The sequence below is a fragment of the Gracilinanus agilis genome, chromosome 4 (genome assembly GCF_016433145.1).
Source record: "Gracilinanus agilis isolate LMUSP501 chromosome 4, AgileGrace, whole genome shotgun sequence".
Classification (NCBI taxonomy): domain Eukaryota; kingdom Metazoa; phylum Chordata; class Mammalia; order Didelphimorphia; family Didelphidae; genus Gracilinanus; species Gracilinanus agilis.
In genome coordinates, this window is record NC_058133.1 from 513,053,205 (window position 1) to 513,079,028 (window position 25,824).

The 25,824-nt window shown below is 39.5% G+C and overlaps 1 protein-coding gene across 1 annotated transcript in view; it reads right to left on the reverse strand.

Moving 5' to 3' along the window:
- The window catches only part of LOC123246896 (zinc finger protein 665-like), a 77,677-nt gene that overhangs the window by 33,147 nt on the left and 18,706 nt on the right, over positions 1–25,824 (reverse strand). Inside the window, exons 4-5 of the mRNA XM_044675674.1 lie at positions 9,124–9,746; positions 8,648–8,860 (exon numbers count right to left, since the gene is read on the reverse strand). Of these exons, the coding sequence (XP_044531609.1) occupies positions 8,648–8,860; positions 9,124–9,746 (836 nt within the window). The remainder of the gene's footprint in view (positions 1–8,647; positions 8,861–9,123; positions 9,747–25,824) is intronic.

Genomic DNA, 25,824 nt, shown 5'->3' on the forward strand with positions numbered 1-25,824 from the left:
CTGCCGTACTGGAGAAGACTCCAACTCCAGCTCCCTGGCCACCCCGGGGCGGTCCCTTCCCTCCAGTCACAGCAGAGCCCCGATCTCCGCCCTGCCCCCCCCCCCAACCTTCTGTCCCTGCTCTGCCTGGGACAAAGAGCGATCCCTCTTTCCACTCAGGACTCCTCTAGGCCTCCGAAATCCACTCCACGGCTCCCCTAGGACCTAGACGCCCCCCTTCCCACCTCCTACCTCCCTCTTCTCTCCCTCACCAGTCTGGTCATCGAGTTCTGGTATGGGCTAGATAATTGGGGTTAAATGACTTACCCAAGGTCACACAGCTAGAAAAATGTTTGAGGCCAGATGTGTACCCAAGACCTCCCATTTCTAGGCCTGGCTTTCTATACACTGAGCCCCATAGCTGCTTCCCTGCCACCTCCATCCCCTTTTAAATATCATTTTGTGCTATTTCTTGTTTATGGTTTTGGCAGCCTGCCCCATATTCCTCTCCAGTCTCCTTCAGTGGACAATTTGGGTTCTTTAAAGATGGCAGCACCGCATGGTTCCTAGCCATAAAGCACCATCACAAAAACACAGGATCACAAAAGCAGAGCTTACACGCTGGAAGGGACCTCAGAGGTCATCTGGTCCATTCCACTGATTTCAAAGATAGAAAAACAAGGCTCAGGGGAGTTACAAAGACTCCCAGGGGTCACAGAGGAGGCAACAGAGCCAAGATTGAAAAGCAGGTCCTTTGACACCAAATCCATCCCTTTCCTACTTACTGCACTGCCTTCTTTTTGAGGGTAAAGATAAAAGGTGGCCTTCTGTTTTAGGCAGAGGCTTGAAGTTAGTAAATGCAGGGACACTTACTCAAGTGCCCTCTTCTGGATGGAGTGCATTTCTCGCCTACATCATCTGCCCAAAATACTATAGTCAGTCCATACAATTGCATTTTGTAGTTTAAACCAGTGGGCTCAAATTCCAATAGAAATGGATCTCTGCTGGGGCCTATGGATGCAGAAAACCAGAAGGTAACATCAGTTTGGTCATCTCAAATTTTTACTTGGTTTGTCAAACATTTCCCAATTATATTTTCATCTGGTTCTGGCCACACTCAGAACTTGGTCCCAACTTTGACACCTCTGCTGCAAACAACAGGCATTCTTCATTGCTTTGATTTCTCATCTGGAGGTAGTCGAGACCAAAGTCTTTTTTCCCACTTAATGTAAGACACATTGGAATACACACATAAAACTCACATTCCTCCTGTGTATTTCCTTCTCCAACCTACACGGCCCATCTTCCTTCAATGGATCTTCATGCATCTTGGACACTAGGTTCTCCCCACCCTGGACAGCTTTCCCTGGACATTCATAGGATAACAGCATCCTTCTAGAATCATAGAATTTTTACTAGAAGGACCTTTAAATGGACTTTTGGTCCAACCCTTCCATCCTATGGGCAGGGAAAATGATAATTACAGAAGTTAGGTGACTTGTCCAAAGTCTTCGCTAAGACCATGTCTAAAGCAGAATTGGAAACAAAGTCTTCCTGGCCACTAGCCCAGCATTGGAGCTTCCTTCTGATCCTGCTGACTTGCTTTCAACAGCCTTCCTTAAGGTCAGGGATGCCAACTCAATATGAGGCTCCTACATGGCAGGGCCACCTCTCCCTTCTTTGCAAACATCCTCGGCTCCTTCTTTCCATACACTGAACAGACCTCTCTCTTTCCACCTCTGCTTCTATTGACAATACCTTGCCACTCTTATTCTGTCTGATACATCTTTTCTTTTCTCTTATCTGTGTATCCACCAAAAGAAGGCAAGCAGCTTGAGGGTGTTGAGGATGCTTCTCTCTCTGTCTCTCCCTCCGGTGTATTCTGCTGTTTAGTAAATAATTATAAAATTAAGATAGAGTCTATAGAGAATTTTAAGCCTTATACTGTTTGTCTTTTATTGAATTTCATTTGAGTTTTCTGAAGGCTAAGAGGAAATAAGGATTTTTGAAGAGCAAAAATAACAAAGCTGCAGCTTTAGAATTTTCTACTCTCACAGCTGGTAACCTCTTTGAGATGGGATTTTCTATTTTTTGGACATATGACAAGTCATATGTCTTAAAGCCTGGCTCATTTCATTTAGATGGTAAGGTTTTGTGGCCAAACTGGTATAAGGATAAAAAATAATAAAGGCTGATATCATAAAATAAATTAGTATTTTAATTAAAGCCATGCTGATAGATAAAGTCATTAGACCACGCGCTTGTAAGAATTCAAAACTGCCGCCCCAGCCATTATTGTTACCTCCCGTCTCTTCCTGAGTCTGCTGGCCAAGAGGGCCACTCCCTCCTAACCCAGGAGATTTAAATTGACCTCTGCGTGGTGACGTAGGCGTCCCCACGCCCAAAGAACAGGAAACAGAAACTCGTTGGACCACGGGAAAAGTAGTTTGATAATTTCCACGTGTCCATAGAAAATACATATATATACTTAAAGATGGCATCTCCCAAATTTCACTCTTACACTGGAAAGTGTGATTTGAAGAGAAATCTTCTTCAGCAGAAAAGTTTGTTTTCCCAGTCTTAGCTTTATTTCTGGTCATTAGCCTTTGTCTGTGCCTGTTAGTCTGGTTCATGGCATTCAAGCACTTTGCTCTCAGGCTAAAATTCCACAGACCACAGCCTAACTAAGATATTTTTTTGTCAAAGAGAGAGTTCTTAAATATTTGGAAATCTTGAACCCTGGGTATTTTTCCTTCTAGACCCCTCAATCCCCTAAGAATTAAAATTATTCACACTGTGGGGAATTTTCTTCTTAGACTGGGATGGCATCCTGGAAGGCTTATTGAAATTTGACCTACAGAAAAGACTCTGGGACCATATGAAGAGAATGCCAAGAATGGGTATAAAAGCTGCTCAATATGGTCTTGAAGGACAAAACTTCAGGAAAGACAACCCTTCAAAATTTTGAGGATACAGAACACCCCTTAAATTTTACTTAGAGAAGAATATTCTCAGAGTGGTAAATTTTATTTCTGGGGGCACAATGGACTCAGCTTTCAGGAAAAAATCCCACTATGGGGGACCTCAAGGAAATCTTTTGCTTGCTTGTTTGTTTTATTTATTGTTTTTTAAAATTATTTTATTTGTTTGGAATATTTTTCCATGGTTACATGATTCATGATCTTTCCCACCCCTTTACCCACCCCTCTCCTGGAGCTGACAAGCAATTCCACCAAGTTATATATGTATCATTGTTCAAAACCAATTTCTATATTATTACTATTGGCAATAGAGTGATCTTTTAACATCAAAACCCTAATCATATCCCCATCGAACAGTGTGATCAATCATATGTTTTTCTTCTGTGTTTCTGCTCCCACAGTTCTTTCTCTGAATGTGGACAGCGTTCTTTCTCATAAATTTCTCAGGACTGTCCTGGGTCACTGCAATGTTACTAGTAGCAAAGTCAGTTACATTTAATTGTGCTACAATGTATCAGTCTCTGTGAACAATGTTCTAGTTCTGCTCCTTTCACTCTCGATCAGTTCATGGAGGTCTTTCCAGTTCACATGGAATTCCTCCAGTTCATCATTCCTTTCAGCACAATAGTATTCCATCCCCATCAGATACCACAATTTGTTCAGTCATTCCCCAATCGATGGATACTATTATCAAGAAGTTGGTAATCTTTGAATAAAAGGAGGAATAAAGGTGAGATAGGTATTAGGTGGAGGAATGAAGAGGGAATGGCTGAATGTGGGGAAGGAAAAAATGAGGTTGTATATTGGATGGTGAGGGAATAGGTAGGGTATTCAGGAGAGGCAGCTTAAACAGGTTTATTTACAGTGGCAGGAGACAAAAGATATTGGGGAAATAGGCTGGACCCTTCAAGCAGAGAAGGTATCCCTATGATGTAAAGGAGTTTAGGCCCCTTAGAAATGATTAGGTTTGGGTGGAGGATTTCTCTTGTTAATTTCTAAAGTCCCTCAGGGAAGAGTCAAAAGGGCTCCTCCCTCCCAGTGAAATGATGGCTCCAGGAAGTCTCCGGCAGGTACTGCCTCCCAAGATGGATGTCCACAGTTCCCCTCAAGAAATAAAAGAGATTCCTTCTCTCTTTACCCCTTGCCTTAATCTTCTGTACAATAATTCACTAGAGGCTTTGAGTAAGTAACAAGGGGATTTATTAATCTCAGGTTAATCAGAGGGAAAGAGGTTCAGGGTTTTCTAACTGCTGCTAGGGAGAGGGGTGATGGTGGAGGATGGGTCACAGAGAGGTTTAGACTGAGAGAACCTGCTCTCCCAGTCAGGAAGATTTGATTGCCTTTTAAGTAAAGTCTTTATCAAATCACTAAAACTAGGGGTAACTTATTTGAGGATACTCTACTTGTCTATAGAAACTAAATGCACAATGTAGAATCACCAAGCCCTCCCTTCCTCCCAGGGCCCAAAGGAAATTCAGGGGAAGGGGAGGGATGTAGATGGAGAGATCAGGGAGAGGTCCAGAGAAATGAGATAGGTCTAAATTTCCCCAAGACAAAATAAGCACAGGCCAAGGCTGAAGCAATTAGGCCAAAGCCAAGCTGAAGGGCAGAAGCCAACAGGCTAAGCCAAAGCAAAAGCCTCGAGCCACAGCAAAAGCCAGAAGGCAAAAGCCTCCTCAGTTGGAACTTCACCTTTATTTATAGTTTCAAGTTCTAACTGACTTTCTGAAGATTCTAAGATCTTTAACTGACTTTTTGTGACCATTTAAAATTACAGAAGCAAAAAGTTTCTGTTAGCCTCCTCGCATTACATTCCCCATCATTTTCCAATTTTTTGCCACTTATGAAAAGTGCGGCTATAAATATATTTGTACAAACCTTTCTCTGAAGGAAATCTTATTAAGCAAAAATATTTATTGACGTTTGTATGAGTATTTATCTACGAATTCCCCTACCCCCTGGAAAAAGTGATTACATTCTGTAGGGGAAGGGAGAAATGTTGTCTTTGCTTACTGATTGCTATGTTCTGAAGTTAGTATAAGAGATTTTATGGAAAATATGATAGCCCCAGACTTAATTGTTATAGTTATTTTAGAAAATATCCTTATATTTCCTATGTTTTCCTCTGTGCTTTAAATAGATATATCAGTAGTTTTGTCAAATAGTGGGTTTTTGTCCCAAAAGCTGGGTTCTTTGGGTTTATCATAGACTGTCTTGCTGAAGTCACTTACCTCAAGTCTATTCCACTGATCCTAGTCTTCTGTCTCTTAGCCAGTACCATATTGTTTTGATCACCACTGCTTTATAGTACAGCTTAATGTCTGGTACTGCTAGGCCACCTTCCTTCATGTTTTTTTTTCATTATTTCCCTTCATATTCTTGGTCTTTTGTTCTTCCAAATGAACTTTGATATATTTTTTTCTAATTCTGTAAAAAAGTTTTTTGGTAGTTTGATAGGTATGGCACTAAATAAGTAAATTAATTTGGGTAGAATGGTCATTTTATTATGTTAGCTCATTCTACCCATGAGCAATCAATGTTTTTCCAATTGTTTAGATCTAGTTTTCATTGTTTGGAAAGTGTTTTGTAGTTGTGTTTGTATAATTCCTTTGTTTGTTTTGGTACATAGATTCCTAAGTATTTTATATTGTCTAGGGTGATTTTAAATGGTGTTTCTCCAACTCTTGCTGCTGTGATGTGTTGGAAATATATAGAAATGCTGATGATTTATATGCATTTATTTTGTATCCTGCAACTTTGCTAAAGTTGTTGATTATTTCTACTAGCTTTTTAGTTGATTCTCTAGGATTTTTTAAGTAGACCATCACATCATCTGCAAAGAGTGATAGCTTAGCCTCCTCATTGCCTATTTTAATACCTTCAATTTCTTTTTCTTCTCTAATGGCTACTGCTAGTGTTTCTAGTACAATGTTAAATAATAAAGGTGATAATGGGCATCCTTGTTTCACTTCTGATCTTATTGGGAATGCTTCTAATTTGTCCCCAATACATATGATGCTTGTTGATGGTTTAAGATATATACTGTTTATTATTTTTAGGAAATGTCCTTTCTAGTGTTTTCAATAGGAATGGGTGTTGTATTTTGTCAAAGGTCTTTTCAGCATCTATTGAGATAATCATGTGATTTTTTGTTTGTTAGCTTGTTTATATGGTCAATTATGTGGATGGTTTTCCTAATGTTGAACCATCCTTGCATTCCTGGTATAAATCCCACTTGATTATGATGGATAACTCTCTTGATCACTTGCTGGAGTCTTTTTGCTAGTATTCTATTTAAGATTATTGCATCTATGTTCATTAGGGAAATTGGTCTGTAGTTTTCTTTCTCTGTTTTTGATCTACCTGGCTTTGGAATCAGTACCATATTTGTATTATTAAAGGAATTTGGTAGGACTCTTTTGCTTATTATATCAAATAATTTGTATAGTATTGGGATTAGTTGTTCTTTGGATGTTTGGTAGAATTCACTTGTGAATCCATCAGACCCTGGTGATTTTTTCTTAGGGAGTTCTTTGATGGCTTGTTCAATTTCTTTTTCTGATATGGGATTATTTAAGTATTCTATTTCTTCTGCTGTTAATCTAGGCAATTTATATTTTTGTAAATATTCATCCATATCTCCTAAATTGTTAAATTTATTGCCATATAATTGGGCAAAATAGTTTTTAATGATTGCCTTAATTTCCCCTTCATTAGAGGTGAGGTCTGCCTTTTCATCTTTGATACTGTCAATTTGGTTTTCTTCTTTCCTTTTCTTTATTAAATTTACCACCAAAATCCTCTCTCTGGGCCTTGTGCCCGCCCACCCTGAGACTTCCAGGGCTGCTGGAGACTCCACACAGCACGTGGGGGGAGGTGTACTGGGATTCCCCTTCTATACCCTCAGACCCAAAGTTCAAGAATTCAAGCCTTTTTATTGGCATACCTCTTTAGTTGTGCTGCAGTAGGGCTCCCCCTGCTCTGTCCCGTTATTAGATTTTGTCCTCTTTCTTCTTGAAGTGCATTGTTTTCTATCTCAGTGTGTAAGGGAGTGGAGGTTTTAAGATTTGCTCCGTCTAAGCTGCCATCTTCCCAGAATGGACAGAATGAAATTAAATAAAACTATAACAGTTGAGAAACAATTCTGGTCTCTAAACAACAAACAATTCTCAATTTGCATGATTAAGTAAAAATACTGTAATCAAATTTTCCCTCATGGGTAATAAGATTTGTCTTATAATTAAGGACTTTCACACAATTATTATATTCAAATGGTTGAGTTCTCTGATGGGTGATGTGGTGCTCCTTTCAAAAGAAAGCTTTCTCACATTCATTACTGTAAAGATAGAATTCTATCTCTTTGTCTATTTTAATGAAATAAATCAGCAACCTTTAACTCAATCAATCAAAAACTCAAAGCACCCCTACTTAACACTTAAGTAAGAGAGTTCACAAGTCAAAAACTCTCACCACCAAAGGGGACTGCCCACCCCTGGGTAGGACTAAGCAAATTGAAAGACTGCAATTAGATTCTGTGAAGAAGGGGGAGAGACAGGAAATGACATGGAAAATGGGGTATAACAGAGACCAACATGTTTGGGAGAACATAGTCTTCTACCATTCCTTTCCTGATGTTTGGAGAGTTTGGTTCCAGAGATTCCTGCCTTGGCTTTGGAGAAGACTCTTTCCCTGGATCCTGCATTGCCTTGTTGGGTCAATGGCTCAGGCTGTAGAGGAGGCTGTGTTGGTGGACTTCTCGCTGAAGACTCCATGCAGAGATTGTGACCTGAGGAAGCTTCCTGCCAGGGTGCTGAACCAGACTTCACTTCACTGGAGAAGCTCTTAGGGCTCGTAGGCTTGTTAAGAATTTGTCTCTTTATCTACATTTCCCATTTTCACTCTTTCCACCTTTTTGTAAATAGAAGTTGCTAAAAGTAATTTTGACTTAAGCTATAATATTTTAAAATCAGTGACCACAATATTATTTTATAACTCTCTTATTGAGTCAAACCTAATTTAAATCTTATATTACCAGCAAAGAGCTTTAATGAACTATGAATTCTCTTCTACCAAATACAGTCTGACTAGCAAATCAAGATTTTCTGTAGTTTCCAATGGTTTCTCTCCAGTATGAATTCTCTGACGGTCAACAAGGTGTCCCATCCTACTAAAATCTTTCTCACATTCCTTCCTTCCTAAAGTTTTTTTCTCCAGTGGGAGATATCTGGTGAGTAAAAAGATTTTTCTTACAACCAAAGGCATTTTCACATTCATTACAATCAAATGGTTTCTCTTCAGTGAGTTCTCTAAATAAATATTATTATTGAAGGGTTGTTTAAATTCATTTCATTCAAATTATTTCTCTCCATTATAGTATCTCTGGTGTATAATAAGCCTTCTTTTGTGACTAAATGTTTTCCCACATTCATTACATTCAAATGGTTTCTCTCCAGTATGAGTTCTTTGATGGATACTAAGACTTTCCTTCTGACCAAAGGTCCTCCCACATTCTTTAAATTCAAATGGTTTCTCTCCAGTGTGAGTTCTCAGATGAGTAACAAGATTTTTTTCTGGCTAAAAGCTTTTCCACATTCACTACATTCAAATGATTTCTCTCCTGCATGAGTTCTCTGATGGATAATAAGTGTTCTTTTAAGATTAAAAGTTTTCCCACATTCATTACATTCAAATGCTTTCTCTCCAGTGTGAGTTCTCTGATGGTAAATAAGGTGCACCTTCTGTCTAAAGGCTTTCCCACATTCATTATACTCAAATGGTTTCTCTCCAGTGTGAGTTCTTTGATGGGTAATAAGATTTGTTTTACCCCCAAAGGCTTTCCCATATTCATTACACTGAAATGGTTTCTCTCCAGTGTGAGTTCTCTGATGCCTGATAAGGTCCTCCTTTACATTGAAAGTTTTTCCAACTTCCTTACATTCAAATGATTACTCTCCAGTATGTATTCTTTGATGGATAATAAGTCTTTTTTTTATGACTAAAGGTTTCCCCACATTCATTACATTTAAATGGTTTCTCTTCAGTGTGAGTTCTCTGATGATAAACAAGATCTCCCTTCCAGATAAAGGCTTTCCCACATTCATTGCACTGAAATGCTTTCTCCCCAGTGTGAACTCTCTGATATTTTTATAAGGCTTTGTCTTACAAAAAAAGTTTTTTCACATTCTTTACATTCAAATGGTTTCTCTCCGGTATGAATTCTCTGATGGATAATAAGACTTCTTTTATGACTAAAGGCTTTCCCACATTTATTGCATTCAAATGGTTTCTCCCCAGTATGAGTTTTCTGATGGGTAATAAGATTTCCCTTTTTACTAAAGGCTTTCCCACATTCATTACATTCAAATGGTTTCTCTCCAGTATGAATTCTCTGATGGATAGTAAGAGTTGCCTTACGACTAAAAGCTTTCCCACATTCATTACAATGAAATTGTTTCTTTTCAGTGTGAGTTTTCTGATGTTTTATAAGGCTTTGCTTTACACTGAAAGTTTTTCCACATTCATTACATTTGTATGGTTTCTCTCCAGTATGAGTACTCTGATGGACCATAAGACCAGCCTTCTGGCTAAAGGTTTTTCCACATTCATTACATTGGTATGGTTTCTCTCCAGTATGAGTTCTCTGATGGATAACAAGTTTTGCCTTTAGACTAAAAGCTTTCCCACATTCATTACATTCAAATGGTTTCTCTCCAGTATGAGTTCTCTGATGGGAAACAAGATGTCCCTTCCAGGTAAAGACTTTCCCACATTCATCACATTCAAATTGTTTCTCTTCAGTGTGAATTCTATGATGGCAGATGAAGTGTTCCTTTGAAAAGAAAGCTTTCCCACATTCACTACAAGGAAAATGTTTTTCTCCACCATGAATTCTCTGATGTCTATTAGGGACTGTTCTCCAATGGAAGCTTTTTCTACATTTATAACATAAAAAGGGTGTTTTTCCAATATGAATTCTTTTGTGGTTAAGAAAATGACTTTTCTCCACTCATTAGAGCCAAGGTTTTTCTTTTTAATATGAATTGTCTGATGGTTAGGTGAATTTTCTCTGAGAATAAAGGTTTTTTCACATTTATTACATATGTAATATTTCTTTCCTTTCTGAATTTTCCAAAGAACAGTAAAATTTGATCTTCTGTCAATGAATTTTTTAAGTTTATATAACTTTTCTCTAACTTATATTCCTTTTAATTTAATTAGATCTGAATGGTATCTGAAGGTTTTCTTCCATTTGGTATACTTATATAGGTTCTTCCTAAGAAGAACCTATCACATATATCAGGAAGTTCCCTGAAGCTCATTCCAAATCCCTTAAATTTATGGTGACTTTTCTGCAAAACTCTTCTCCATGGGGCAACCAAGGATGACTCCAGTCTTAAACTTCTCTCAAATGTATTATACTGAGGTTCATTCACTTTATTCAAACTTACTCTAGGATTTCCTGTGACTTGTTTAGATTTTCTCTCTTGGTGGCTCTTCTGTTTCTCTAAATTATTATCACAAATTCTAGATTCTCTTATTTTGGAATGCCAAACCATATTGTTTCCCACTTTTTGATCAGATAATGCTTAGAACAGATGACTTGCTTCAGACTTGAATCTTTGGTTCCAAATGTGTTCTCTTCAATAACTGAATCTGAAACACATACAATAAGTCATGAAAGTCTTATTTGTTATGCTAAGAGAAAAGACCCCCTAGTAGAGCAAGTTTTAGACCCCTTCTCTTTCCTAAAAAAAAAGGTACTCAACTTGGATCATTCACTTAATCAAAAAATATCCATTCATACATCAGATTTTACTCTGAGTCAGGCACTGAGATAATCCTGCACATGGAAACAAAAATCAAAAACAGATTTAACCCTCAAGGAGAATGAATTCTAATGGAAGAGAAAACATATGTATACGCAAAATAAATATAGAGTAAATAGAAGGTCTGAAGCCAGAATTGAGCCCAAAGTCTTCCTGACTCAAAGAGCAGCACTCTCTCCTCTGTACCACCTAGCAAACTAACTAGATGGATGGGACCATCAGTTGGACAATGGCTACCAAACCATGGTACTTAAACCACCACCCCACCCCAGCCCAGACTGAGTGCCCCATGTGCCCTGTAATGTGGAAAAGGGGTTTTGGGGTTGAATAGATTAAAAGGTTAAGGCGCCAGGGGATTGAACAATTATCAATCCCCAAATAAATATTAACCTCAAGTTAAAATGACTTTTATGGAATTTACTTACAACTGAGAAGAGGAAGAAGAAATAAGGAAATAAGAATCTAACACAGTAGGTAATTTGCTCCGATCCCCTAGTTAATCCAGTAGATCTAATTAACCCTCAGCCAGAGTTAGAGGGCCAGAGGCCCCCCGGGGCTGGGAGCCCAGAGGCAAATGAAGCAAAAGCTTCAGTCACAAAATCTCTATTAAGAGGGAAGTTCTTTAAGAGAAGTTCAGGAAGATTCAGTCTTACACTCACCACATAGAATGCCCTGGTCACAAACCAGCAGAGCTCCTTCAGGTCCCAGTCACAAACCAGAAGACTGAGTCCAGCTGACTGAGGTCTCTTTTTAAAGGGGCCTCTTTTGTGTCACTTCCTGTGGCCTCCTCTTAGTTTATGTGTCCAATCACAACCGACACTTTTCTTAGTACTGCCCATGAGGCAGGTTACAGAACACCCAAAAATGGAGATGTTTTCACCTTTAGTGATTAAATCTAAAGATGGGCAGTGTAGATTTAATCTAATTATCCCCAGCCCCACTCCCCCTTACCAGAGGGGGTGGGTGGGAGGGGGGGAAGCGCTTCCATTGGAATGCTGAGTGGATTGCTGGAATGCTGAGCAGGTGATATGAAAAAATATTGTCAGGCATGTGGAGAAAGGGAAGGGAGCAGCTCTATCCGAGTCCCTCTGCCTTTCTAGTAACGAACTCTGGCTGGCAATAGCATGCGTACCCACAGGGAGCACTCTGGGTATCCTCTCTCATACATATGCCATAGGTTCACCATCATGGGCATAGAGCCTTTGAATCCTCTGTTTTTTAATCCAAGGGAGGATGGGTCACAATTCCAGGTATAAAGAAGCTTGTTATCAAAAGGTATGATGACATCATTTGGAGAATATACAACTCTCCCAAATTTGAAAAATTCCAAACTTAACAAATACAAACTAAAATGAATGTTCCTATGTACATAGGACACAGAGGACTGAATAGGAAACTTTGAATCTTTATTATGGTGAGTTTGATTTTCTTTTTAAAAATATAAATTCAAAATGTAGTATTAAAGAATGTTTTCTTGCACAGCAATTCCTTCTGGCCTTTTTTTGCTCTTCTGTGCATTTCAAAAGCATGTTTAAGAGACATTCTCTTCTTTCCCTTCATTTACTTTTTCCTTAGCAACCTTCATTCCGGTTCCACATTCAGTCTTTCTGCCTCCACCAAAATGGGGACTTTTCATAATAAATGTGCCTAATTAAGCACTGGTTGCATTTTCATTCAAACTGTGACTCACTGGTCAAGGTTGGGGAGATGGGAATCCTCCTTGGTCCCCAGGTGCCACTTGCAGGATCTCCCTCTACAACCATCACTCAGTAACCTCTCCTCCTCTGAAGTTTGTTCAATCCATATCTATCTTCCAATCAAGTTTAGGCAGCTCTTGTGAGAAATAATTTGATCTCTATTTTAGTAGACCCCTGACCATCTTAAATCAATAATTTTAACCCATTATTCTCTGCTACCTACTATCCCATATCTGTACTTCATTTTGTGGCTAAACTCCCTGAGAAGGCAATCTATAAAGGATGCTTCTGATGTCTTCCTTTTCTCACTCTCTTAACTCTCTATAGGTTGGTTTCTAAACTCCTCATTCAATAGAAACTGCTTTCTCTTAAATGAACAATGATCTCTTAATTGCCAAATCTAATGGCCTTTTCTCAGTTCTCTTTCTTCTAGACCTCTGCAGTCTTTGACACTGTCACTCACTCTCTTCTCCTTGACTCTTTCTTCTCTGCCTCTTTACTCAGTGACACTATCCTGTCCTAGTTCTCCTCTCCTTTTCAGTAAAAGAGAGTAGAGAAGACACAGCCTCCCCATCAGAGCAAAGAAGCTGTGGGGGAAGGGGGCGGACAAAGAACAAACATTTTGCTTGCTGACTACAAAAGATTTGGGATTCTCCCCACAGGATGTGTCGACTTTCGTATTCTTGTCCAATAAAACAAAACTTATTTAGACCTTCCTTAGCCTCCAGCAAGGGGGCTTGCAAAAACTCAAATACATAAACACTGAGTCAAAGGGGTTAGTTGTGCTTACCTAGGGAGACCAAGTTCTTGTAGTTCTCCAACATCACATCCCAGTACAGGGCCCTCTGGGCAGGATCTAGGTTTCTCCACTCCTCCCAGGTGAACTCCACAGCCACATCTTTGAATGTCAGAGATTCCTGAATGAAAAACATTCCACCTTACCAAGGAGCAACACCTCCAAATATTACTTTAGTAGATCCTTATTCATTTTATTTATTTATTTTAAAGCCTTTCACCTTTCATCTTAGAATCAATACTGGGTATTGGTTCCAAGACAGAAGAGTGGTAAGGGCTAGGCAATAGGAGTTAAGTGACTTGCCCAGGGTCACACAGCTAGGAAGTGTCTGAGGTCAAATTGGAACCAGGACCTCCTGTCTCTAGGCCTGGCTCTCAATCCAATGAGCTACCCAGCTATACCCCATTGCTCATTCTAAATCAACAATTTTGTCTTTATGATTAGATTTAATCAGTATTTTCTAGGTTGGTATGATTTCATAAGGATAGTGATCAATTACTTATTAACAAATAATAATCAGAAGCAACTAATTATATTTTCATCAGAGTTAAATAGGTTTTAAAAATCACATTTCCTCTCATATTAAACTTTAACTTGTCAGCATAGCTCGAAAGGGACCTCAATCAAATGTCACAAGATTCAATGAATAGCACCATGATATATTGAGCCCCTCTACTCTAAAACATTTTCTCTTCACGACCCATGTCAGGCAGGCCTGGACAAGAGGTCTGACTTCTTACTGAATTATACCAGCTGTGGGCCTTGTGTAAATACCAACTGTAACCCTTACTCCACTTGAAAACCCATTTGGGTCAGAATCAGTCCCACCCTTTGACTGGGAGCCTCTGGGTCCCCTGGCTGCCCAGAAGAGGCTGGCTTTAGTTCTGTGCAGCTCCTGGAGTCTGGAAGAGTCTGTCCCACTAGAGAGACTCAGAGGGAGTGGGGGGACTGGGAGGTAATCACTCTCTTTCTGTGCATTAGGCTTTTGGTATACAGGGGCCAGAGGCTGGCTGGTGGGCTGATTTTAGCTGATGAATGGAGACAGTGTGGCAAACTCAGATTAGTTACCCTCAGCCAGGAGATCATGTGAGTTTTCTCTGTAACTTTTACTAATAATTATATATAAATTAATATACAGTATCCAGAAAATTTAAATCATAGCCTATAATTATGATGCTCATGGCACATTGCTAACTAAGAGGATGGAGAGTTTTGGGTCTAGCTGTCATGAGGATGGGGTGTAGATGGGTTGGTTGCTTTAATGTATACTTCACTGTTTGGTGGTGTGAAGATAGAACTCTCCCCTTGTCTATTTTTAGCTAATCAAATCAAGAACACAAAGCACTCCTACTTAACACTAAGTAAGAGAATTCAGGATTCACTAACTAGAGTAAGCTCATACCTCCAAAGGCTACTATCTCCCTCCCTGGGCAGTGCTAGGCAAATTGAAAGAATGTAATTGGTTTCTGTAAAGTGGGGAAGGGACAGGAAGTGATGTGGGAAAAGGACTATAAAAAGTCCTAAACTTCCTATCCAAGGGGACTTCTCCTTTGAACCTCTCTTTTGGAGTTTGTCTTTGGACACTCTGCATTGGTGAGCTGGACTGAAGGAGGACACTTTCCCTGGATCCTGCTTTGTTTTGCTGGGTGAGTAGCTGGCCTTCCTTTCCTGGCTTCTGGAGAGATTGGGTCCAGAGAGGCTTTCCTTTCCTGGAGGAGGCTGTGTTGGTGGAACCTGCACTACTGGGACTCCTGGCTTAAGAGACTACCATTTCATATGGAGATCAGGACTTGAGAGTCCTTGCTGGGTGGTGAGCTGGACTTCTTTGGACAGAAACTATAGGGTATCTAGCTAAGCAACACTTTCTACTTCTTTCCTACATTTCCCTCTTTTACTATATCTATATAAATATATACATATATATATAAACTAAATTGTTAAGAGCAGCTAACAGATTTGTGACTTAAGATTTAATTTTTTAAATTGGCAACCACAATATTATGTTAGAACTTTCATATTTAGCATAAAATCTAAATTTTAAATTCTTACATTAATTGGCAACCCACAAAGTTTTAAAGAGTACCCTCTATCTCCTGATAATTTCCTTCACCTTCTACTATCTCTAAACTATCCTTCAGTCAGCTTTTAGTAGCTAATTCTGGAGTTACCACCTACAGCTGTTGATCCGTTTGCTGTGGCAAGGGTAAGTCCTAAATCTTTTTAAATCTTTTTTTTTCTTCTTTCCCCCTTAAACTAAAAACAGCTGAATTACTAGCTGCTGCCAGGTAAGCTGGCTGTTTTTCTCTTAGGCAACAATTAGCTGACCCTCAGGACTCCACTTGGGGAGACAATTCACTCCTCCATACTCCTTGCCTCATGGGGGAATCAACCCTGCCCCCACAAGCTTCTATCTCTCAGCCCAGAATTCTTTGAGGCCTTTTCCAAACCCCACATGTCTCTACTAGACAGAGCAGTCAGCAGAAACAGGAACAATTGAAACTGCTCCTTTAATCCTGAAAAGCTTTCAAATCCATTATGAATAAAATATCAGCAAACCTTTTCTGCCCCAGACCAGCTCAGAGAAGCAGCTTCCTGGCCTGAAAGCATGTGGTCCTGGTGTTTTTATCCCTAGGGGGGAGGAGAGAGTAGAAAACTCTCCCAAACCTCTTAGCTAAAGGAGCTCTTGAAAAAAACTTGAAAAGAAGCTAAGAAATTATACAATAAAAGAAACAATAGAAAAAGTCAACAAATTAGAAATTAGAATAGACCAAATAAAATGGAGGCCAGAAAAAAAAAGTGAAGAAAACAATTCCCAAAAGAGTAGAATGGACCACATGTAAAGGGAGGCTAAAAACCATATAAGAAAACAATTCCTAAAGATTAGAATGGGCCAAATGTAAAGAAAGCAACAAAAAAATCACTGAAAAAAAAACAACCCTTAAAGTCTAGAATGGGCCAAATGGAAAGAAAAATACAAGAGCTCAAGAAAGAAATCAATTCTCTAAAAATCAGAATTTAGCAAAGGGAAGCTCATGACTCCATAAGGCAGCAAGAAAAAATATTACAAAATCAAAAGAATGAAAAAAGTAGAAGAAAATCTGAAATATCTCACTAGAAAAACAACTGACTTGGAAAATAGATCCAAGAGAGAAAATCTATAAATCATTGTAACACCTGAAAGCTATGATTAAAAAAAAAAAGAGTCTGGTCACCAGAGGAATCATAGGAAAAACTGATCTAATATCTTCTTGCAAAAAGAGAAAATTAGAATTGAAAGAATCCACTGATCACCTCCTAAAAGAGATCCTAATATAAAATATTCCAGGACTATTGTAGCAAAATTAAAAAACTCCCAGACTAAGGAAAATTACTACAAGCAGCCAGAAGGGAATGATTCAGATATTATGGAGTCACAGTCAGGATTACACAAGACCTGAAAGATTCTACACTGAAGGACCAGAAGGCATGGAATATGATATTCTGAAAGGCAAAGGATCCAAGCCTATAACTAATAACCACATACTCAGCAAAACCGAGCATAAGCCCTCCAAGGGAAAAAAAAGTAACATTTAATTAAATAGAGGACTTCTAGGTATTCCTGACCAAAAAAAAACTGAAGCTGAAAAGATAATTCAATGACTAAATTTCACACTCAAGAGAAAGAAGGAAAGGGGTAAGTGGAATAGGATGGGTTGATATTAAAAAAAAAAAATCAAGCATTGGGAAAGAAGAACACAGGGAGAGAAGAGAAAAGGAAAGACAGAAGGGGATATATCTCACTCAAAGTAGCATCTAAGAATCAATAAAGTGAAGACAGGATTGTGTAGCTGTCAGTGCTTGAACTTCACTTAACTCAAAATGGGAATATCACCAACACTCAGCCAGCTATAGAAACCTACCTTACCCTACAGGGATGTAGCAAGGAAAGAGAAATAAGATAAAGTGGAGGAATAGATAAAAAAAGGGGGTGAACTATGGCAGGGGGCAGTGGTCAGATGGAAAACTTCGTGACTAGAGAAAGGTTGAAAGGAGAGAGAGAAGAAGAAACAGGAACAACAAGATATCAGCAATCATAACTATTAATGTGAATAGGATGAACTTACCCATAAAACAGAAACGGGTAGCACAATGGAACAGAAACCAAAATCCCACAACATGTCATCTATGAGAAACACATTTAAAGTAGGAAGACACACAGAGTAAAAGTATGCAGCTGGGGCAGAAGCTTCAGCTAAAGTTCAAAAAGCCAAATGTAATAATCATGATGTCACAAAAAGCAAAAGTAAAAAGGGATCTAATCAAAAGAGATAAAGAATGAGATTACATCTTGATAAAAGGCACCATGGATAACAAAATAATATCAATAAGAAACATATAAACACCAAATGGCAGAGCATCCAAATTCCCTAAAGGAGAAATTATATAAGCTACAGGGAGACCTTTTGGATGGAACAGGTCCAACAGTGGTATTGCTGGGTCAAAACACAGGAAGAACCCAGTGACTATTTGGGAAAAGCTTCAAATTGTTCTCTAAAATGTTTGACCAAATTACAGGTCAACCAATGGAAGAAGTGTGGTTGATGTCCCAAACCCTCTACAATACCTGCCACCTTCCTTTTTTTTTGCTAATGTGATAGGAGTAAAGTACAATTTGGGAGCTATTTTAATTTATATCTTTAATTAATGACTGCAAACATTTTTATATCCTTGTTCATGGTTTGCTTTCTTCTTTTGAAATCTGCCTGTTCCTATATATTGACTTTTGTTTATATCTATCGCAAAAGGCTGGTTTCCACAAATGTCAATCAGTTCCATATGCATCTTAGATGAAACTTTTTAACTTCAAATCCTGATACAACCCTCTCTTCCTTTTTTCTCCAGAACTCTCCTCCCTGTCTCTTTTACTTAGTTCTCTCTTATATAATTTAAGGCCTTTAAAGGAAAAGATAATTTCATTTTTACCTTTCTACTCATTTCTGCTTTCATTTTCTACCTTTATCTGGCATAGGCAAGGAACCTAATGCTTCCTGAAATAAAATGAAATGTAAAATCACTTAATGGTTAGGAGGTGTCTTTGTAAACATCTAGTGTGCCCTCCCATCCCACATTTACATGTTTTAAGTTTTACCACTGCTCTGGATTGCAGTGAGAATTGTTTAACACAGATATTCTAGTCATCCAAAACCTTAGAATTGTTCATATTTGTTCAAAAAATGAGTTCCTTTACATCATGGAGACGCTGCAGCTGTGAAAATCCGTAAAACAACAATCAGAATAGCCAGAGACTCTAGGAATGAAATACTGAGACTCAAAATCCTACATGCAATTTGAGTGAACTGAGACTATTGAAGATAGGAAAGAAATGTTAGAGAAGAAAGTGGTTAAAGGAAGAAATAGGACAAAAGAGAGAAAATAAACTTGCACTCACCTGAAACCTGCCAGCAAGGACCCAAGAGGTTCCTCCCTCCTTTTCCTCCATGCTATTGTCTTGGGAAAGGGCTGCACCTGGAGAAACAGAGCTGGATCAGGAGAAAGAAGTCCTGGTGTAACAGAATGATTGGATTTGGGCAGAAGAAAACCAGCAAGGGCGTGCATCACTGAGATGAAATGGAACTTGGAGCAGCCCCAGGATCCTCCAGCCCCTTCTCCACTTACTTACAGCCCTCACTCCAGTTAGCTCAGGAGTGAACTGACAGTTGGAACTCCTCTTGGTCTGGCAGTTCACTCCTGAGCTAACTCTGACCTGGGCGTGAGGTGAAGGGAGGTGGGTGTGTTTGGATCTGGAGTGAATCTGGCTTCTCTGTACCCCTCTATTTGAGTCTGTTTGGAGATCACAACTGCTAACATCATTTCAACAAGCTTCACATTTTGACTGAAGAGCTCGGACTCCCTGCGGTGAGGGGGAAGGCTCTAAGGGGGGACCTTTCCCTGATTCTGCTCGATTCATTTATCCCTGTTATTCCCCTTTTATATTAGGTTATTAAATAGTGATTAGGAGATTATAGGGGGTGAGGAAGAAGTACTGAGATTAAGCCACAAAAGAGATCCTGTGCTGCCTAGCCCAAGGGGAAGTTCATAGTTGTTAGTGAAGTCTAACCCTTTTAGCCTCATTCCTGATTCCCCATATCCTTTCCCTTCCCTGAACCCCAAATACTTAATCTTCACAATACATCCCTGTTCAGCTATATTCGTTACATTGATTAGAGTATGGAGCAGGGACCTTGAGGCGGGAGGTATTGTTGGGTGGCTGAAGAGAGGTTTTAGAATGCCATTCACCATCTTGAGGAAAAAATGTTTGAGAGGGGCTTGGGGGAGGCATGTCAAGATTTTAGGGGCTCTGAACATTGGACAGAGGTCACATAGGATTCAAACTATTCCTAACACCTTCCTCCATCATCTCCTTTACCACCCTTCCAGTATAGAGAACCTCCATCCGAATTATACCCTCAAAAGTTTTCCTAGTAGGGAGGGGGAGTAAGCAACTTTGGCCAGGTGTTCCCGTCAAGTGGGGCTCATTAGATCACACCCCCCACTATCTGATAATCCCCTTCCTACATTGAGAAATGAAGAGACTGAGATCCCTGACCCCCTGATTCTTTTTAAATAAAAACCCAGTTATCATAATTAATCAGTATTTGACCAAAGGAAGTGATTATTCTGGGATTGATTAGGGATTAAGAGAACTACACTGATTAATAGAATTCTAGTAATTATATCTTTATAAGGGAAAAATTTTAACTATCCAGTAAAATCTATCTACTTCCTCTTTTTTTCTCATAAACTGCCATCTTACAATAGGATGTGACTCATCAAGTAATCAAAAAGCTTATCAACCATATAAGGCATGTCTGCTTGATGAGTGGTGGAGCCCTAGGAAGTGTGCTGACCCCTTCACCAAGGGACATTGGTAGTATATCAGATTGAAGACCATCTCAACCATCCAAGACTCAATAAAAAGCGAAGTCACCTATTCAAGAAGATAGCACCCAGTCATTGCTAGAAAATATATCTCCTGTCCATTGTCTCTAGTTTTATCACCCATTCATTGAGAAGTAGGATGAGGGGGGTTAATATTGGGGCAGGATCTTTTTTTTTTTTAATTTATTTTTTTATTTTAAAAAATTTTATTTTTAAATATTTCCCCATAATTACATGATTAATTTCCTTTCCCTCCCTTTTTTCCTCCCCCCCCCCCAGAGCCAACAAACAATTCCACTGGGTTGTACAAATGTTGCCACTTGACACCTATATCCATATTATTCATTTTTGCTATAGAGTGATTTTTTAAAGCCTAAACCCCAAATCACATCCCTATAGATACATGTGATAAGTGATGTCATATGTTTTACTTCTGCATTTCTGCTCCCACAGTTCTTTCTCTCAATTCTTTGGAAAGCCCTTTAGGAATTGATGCAGAGTGAAAGGAGCAGAACCAGGAGAACATTGTACACAGAGACTGATACATTGTAGCACAATCGAATGAAACTGACTTTGCTACTAGCAGCGATGCAGTGATCCAGGACAATCCTGAGGGATTTATGAGATAGAAACGTTATCCACATCCAAAGAAAGAACTGTGGGAGCAGAAATGCAGAAGAAAAATATAGGATCAATCACTCAATTCAATGGGAATAGGATCAGGGTTTTGATGTTAAAAGATCACTACTGTAAATATGAATAATATAGAAATAGGTTTCGAACAATAATACATGGATAACCCAGTGGAAGTGTCAGCTCCAGGAGGGGGGAGGGAAGGGAGAAAGGAATCAAGAATCATGGAACCATGGAAAAATCTTCTAAATCAATTAATTAAATAAATAAATTGAAAAAAAAATTGTGGAGAGCGTTCTTTCCCATAAGTCCTTCAGGAGTGTCCTGGCTTATTGCATTGCTACTAGTAGCAAGGTCTTATTACATTGGATTTATCCACAATGTTTTACTTTCTGTGTACAATGTTATGTAGAGATGGATGCATGGAATCCCTGCTTCTGGGTGAGGCTGTCCCTGTATCTTTGCAGGGATTCCATGCATCCATCTCTACATAACAACAATGTTCTGGTTCTGCTCATTTCACTCTGCATCAGTTCATGGAGGTTCTTCCAGATCATATCAAAATCCTCCAGATCATCAATCCTTATAGCACAATAGTATTCCATCACCATCAGATACCAGAATTTTTTCAGCCATTCCCCAATCAAAGGATATCCCCTCATTTTCCACTTTTTGCCACTACAAAGAGCACAGCAATGAGTATTTTTCCTTATTATTTCTTTGGGGTGCAAACCTAGCAGTTGAATTGCTGGATCAAAGGGTAGGCAATCTTTTAAAGCCCTTTGCACATAATTCCATATTGCCTTCCAGAATGGTTGGATCAATTCACAATTCCCTCAGCAATGCATTAGTGTCCCAATTTTGCCACATCCCCTCCAACATTATTTTTCTTTACTGTCATATTGGCCAATCTGATAGGTATGAGGTGGCACCTTAGCAGTTTTTTGATTTACATTTCTCTATGAGAGATTTAGAACACTTTTCAGGTGTTTATTGATAGTTTTTATTTCTTTATCTGAAATCTGTCTATTCATATCCCTTGACCATTTGTCAGTTGGGGAATGGCTTGATTTTTTTGTGCAATTGACTTAGCTCCTTATAAATTTGAGAAATCAGATCTTTGTCAGAGGTTTTTGTTATAAAAAGTTTTTTCCAGGGGCAGCTGGGTAGCTCAGTGGAGTGAGAGTCGGGCCTAGAGACAGGAGGTCCTAGGTTCAAATTTGGCCTCAGACACTTCCCAGCTGTGTGACCCTGGGCAAGTCACTTGACCCCCATTGCCCACCCTTACCAATCTTCCACCTATGAGACAATACACCGAAGTATAAGGGTTTAAAAAAAAAGTTTTTTTCCAATTTGTTGTTTCCCTTCTAATTTTGGTTGCATTGGTTTTGTTTGTACAAAACCTTTTTAATTTAATATAATCAAAATTAGTCATTTTACATTTTCTAGTGTTACTCTATCTCCTGCTTGGTCTTAAATTCCTTCCTTTCCCATACGTCTGGCAGGTATACTAGTCTATGTTCACCTAATTTGTTTATGATTTCCCTCTTTTATATTTAAATCATTTACCCACTCTGAATTAATCTTGGTATAAGGTGTGAGAGGTTGATCTAAACCAGTGGTTCCCAAACTTTTTTGGCTTACCACCCCCTTTCCAGAAAAAAATATTACTCAGCCCCCTGGAAATTAATTTTTAAAAAATTTAATAGCAATTAATCGGAAAGATAAATGCACCTATGGTTATCACTGCCCTCCTGGATCACTGCAGCACCCACCAGGGGGCGGTGGCACCCACTTTTGGAATCACTGATCTAAACCTAATTTCTCCCAAACTGTTTTCCAATTCTCCCAGCAGTTTTTTTTTTTCAAATAGTTGATTCTTGTCCCAAAAGCTGGGATCTTTGGGTTTATCAAACACTTTATTGCTACTATCATTTACCCCAAGTCTATTCCATTGATAGACCCTTCTATCTCTAAGTCAGTACCATATAGTTTTGATGATCACAGCTTTATAGTATAGTTTGAGATCTGGTAAAACTAGGCCTCCATCCTTCACATTTTTTTATTAGTCCCCTTGATATTCTTGATCTTTTTTTGTTCTTCCAGATAAACATTGTAATAATTTTTTCTAATTCTATAAAAAAAATTTTTGGTATTTTTGGAGTAGGATCTTGAATGATGTAATGTTAGGGTATAAAAAGAGCAGAAAAACCTCATTCAATTGTCTTAGGTTGGAAGCAAAGCCTAATGATCCAGCTTTGCTGAGGATCTCTCTCAACAAATCTGTTAATTGGCTTGGAGTTTTGCCTCTTGGTTTTCTTTCAGATTGGCTGAAAATATTTGCCATAGAAAGACCAGTCCTGCTTTGTGGCTCCTAAACAAAGCCCTCACTAGCACCTTCATCCCCAAGCCCATCTGCCTCATCAGTCCCACACTCTTCCACCAAATGCTCTAACCATCAGGCTCATCTCACAATGCCAGCGAAGAAAGCTATAACCATGTGTTTTGTCTAATGGTATCTTCAGTGGCCCTCAACACTGCTCCTAGGAGCCCTTTCCTTCACCTTTCCTGGTACCTTGTAGGGGAATCATAAACACTGAGTGACTGACTGAAGGAAACCATCTGGGGGACTGGGCCAGAGAATCCTGGGTCCTGAATAGATGAGAGGAGAGGAAGGGAAGAAAGATTTGGGGCTCTGTGCTATGATGGGATCCCTCCCCTCCTGGACCATTCCTACAGAAAGCCTCCCCAGAAAGAAGGGTTGGGAGGTCTCACACTGGGAAAATTCCCCCACTGATATTCCCAGAATTCTCGCCACTCTCCTGATGTGTCAGGGCCACATCTGCCTTGCTCACCCATCCTTTTCATTTTTTCATTGCTCTGACTTCGCTCAAGTCCTCTCTGTCCAGCTGGGAGGAACAGGACTGACTTCACTACCAGCAGGTCTAGGACTTGCTCCCTCTTATCAAATGCTGCCCTGGAACTGGATGAAAGGTCTCAGAGCAGGTATCCTCTCCTGGGTTGGATTCCCTTCCTTGGGGGAGATCTTACACTACCTTCTCCTTCCACTAAAGCTGGGGCTGAGGTCTGTAAAGAAATAGTTGTGTTACTTTGGGCTCTGAGGACCAGATTCTTGTTCCCGGCTGGAAAATGTCCCTCTCTCTCTGAGGGCTGGGCTCTTGAAACTCCCCTAAGGGCCACTGAGGCCAGAGAAAGGATGGAGATTGGAACTCAGAACCTGTACATGGAACTAGGTAGGTCATAAATTTCATTCATTTAAGAAAAAAATGTTTACTAAGCTGGGAAGGAAACAATAACATGACTTAAAGTAGGAGTCAGCAATATGAAAAAAATTTTTATTACCTTGGGTCAATTTAATCAGTAATCATTCAGTTCAACTCTATAAGGTGTATCTGAAGGAGACTGTGACCTAACATATTAATTTAAGGACCGTTCCAACAAATTAGGACTCAAGAAGCTGACGTACCTCCTCAAGAAGCTAGAACACCCCCCCATTATAAGAAGATCTATATCCCACTGTCAAAGGAAATTTCTTTATCTTAACTCAAGCAAGTACTTAGAGAGCTCCAGCCTTTTAACACAGTCAGAAACTTGTGGATCCTTCTGTTAAGAGGTTACACCCTCAAAGGAAGAGAGGTGGATCCCACAGATACTGCTCTCCTGGGAAGTGCTAGGCAAATTTGGAAGCTGTGATTGGTTCTCATGAAGTGTGGGAGAGATAGGAAGTGAAGTGAGAAAAGGACTATAAAAGCTCATGTCCTCCTGGATTCAACTCTCTTTTGGCTTGGAGACATTCCTGCCTTGGCTTTTGGAGGGACGCTTTCCTTGGAGATTCCTGTGTTGGCTTTTGGAGAGACTCTTTCCTTGGATGCTATATAGTGAGTGGAGCTACTTTCTTTACCTTGTAGTTATTCTGCATTGGCAGAACTCTGGCTGAAGACTCCACCAAGACTTCTGGCTGAGGATTACTGGGAAATACATGGGGAGATCAAGACTTGGGGAAGCCCCTGCTGGGAGCTGAGCTAGACTTCACCAGAGAAGAGCTGGTAGGCTTGTTAAGGCTCTGTCTCTTTTCTATATTTCCCACTTTCATTTTTTCTAGCTCATTGTAAATAAAAGCTGCTAACAGTCATTTTGACTGGGGAGGGGGCTAATATTTTATAAACGGCAACCACTTTTATAACTTTCATATTGAGCCAAACCTGAATTTAGTTATTACACAACCTATTTCAAAAACATTTAATGGTATAAAGTCAGAAAATACATTCCTTACCCACTGTATCTCTCACCTCTTTAGAAAAAAATGTATCTCCCTACCATTGGCAGGAAAATATATGTAATGTAATTTTAGAGTATATAAGAAGGAGAAACCCTCATTCAGTTGTCTTAGGTGTGAGGAAACTTAATGACCCAGCTTTGCTGAGACACCAGTCTTTCTCAATAAGCCTGTATTAGCTTGGAGCGCTGCCTCTTTGTTCTCTTTCAGATTGGCTAAATCTGAAAAATCATCATTGATGTACATATCCCTTAGTCCAGTGATGGGCAAACTTTTTAAAGAGGGGGCCTAAGGAAAGGAGATGCTCCTCTGTCAGTCTGTTTCAAAGGCAACTCTTTTGAAGTTTCATTGTATTGTATCCTACTCATTGTATTCGTCAGATTAGGAATAATGTCCCATAGCCAGATAGAACATTTCAGGGGGCCCACATCTGGTCCGCAGTCCATAGTTTGCCCATCACTACCTTAGTCCATCAGAGGAGCTCCCCCAATTCTATTTTTTTATTTTATTTATTTTTTTTTAACCCTTGTACTTCGGTGTATTGTCTCATAGGTGGAAGATTGGTAAGGGTGGGCAATGGGGGTCAAGTGACTTGCCCAGGGTCACACAGCTGGGAAGTGGCTGAGGCTGGGTTTGAACCTAGGACCTCCTGTCTCTAGGCCTGACTCTCACTCCACTGAGCTACCCAGCTGCCCCT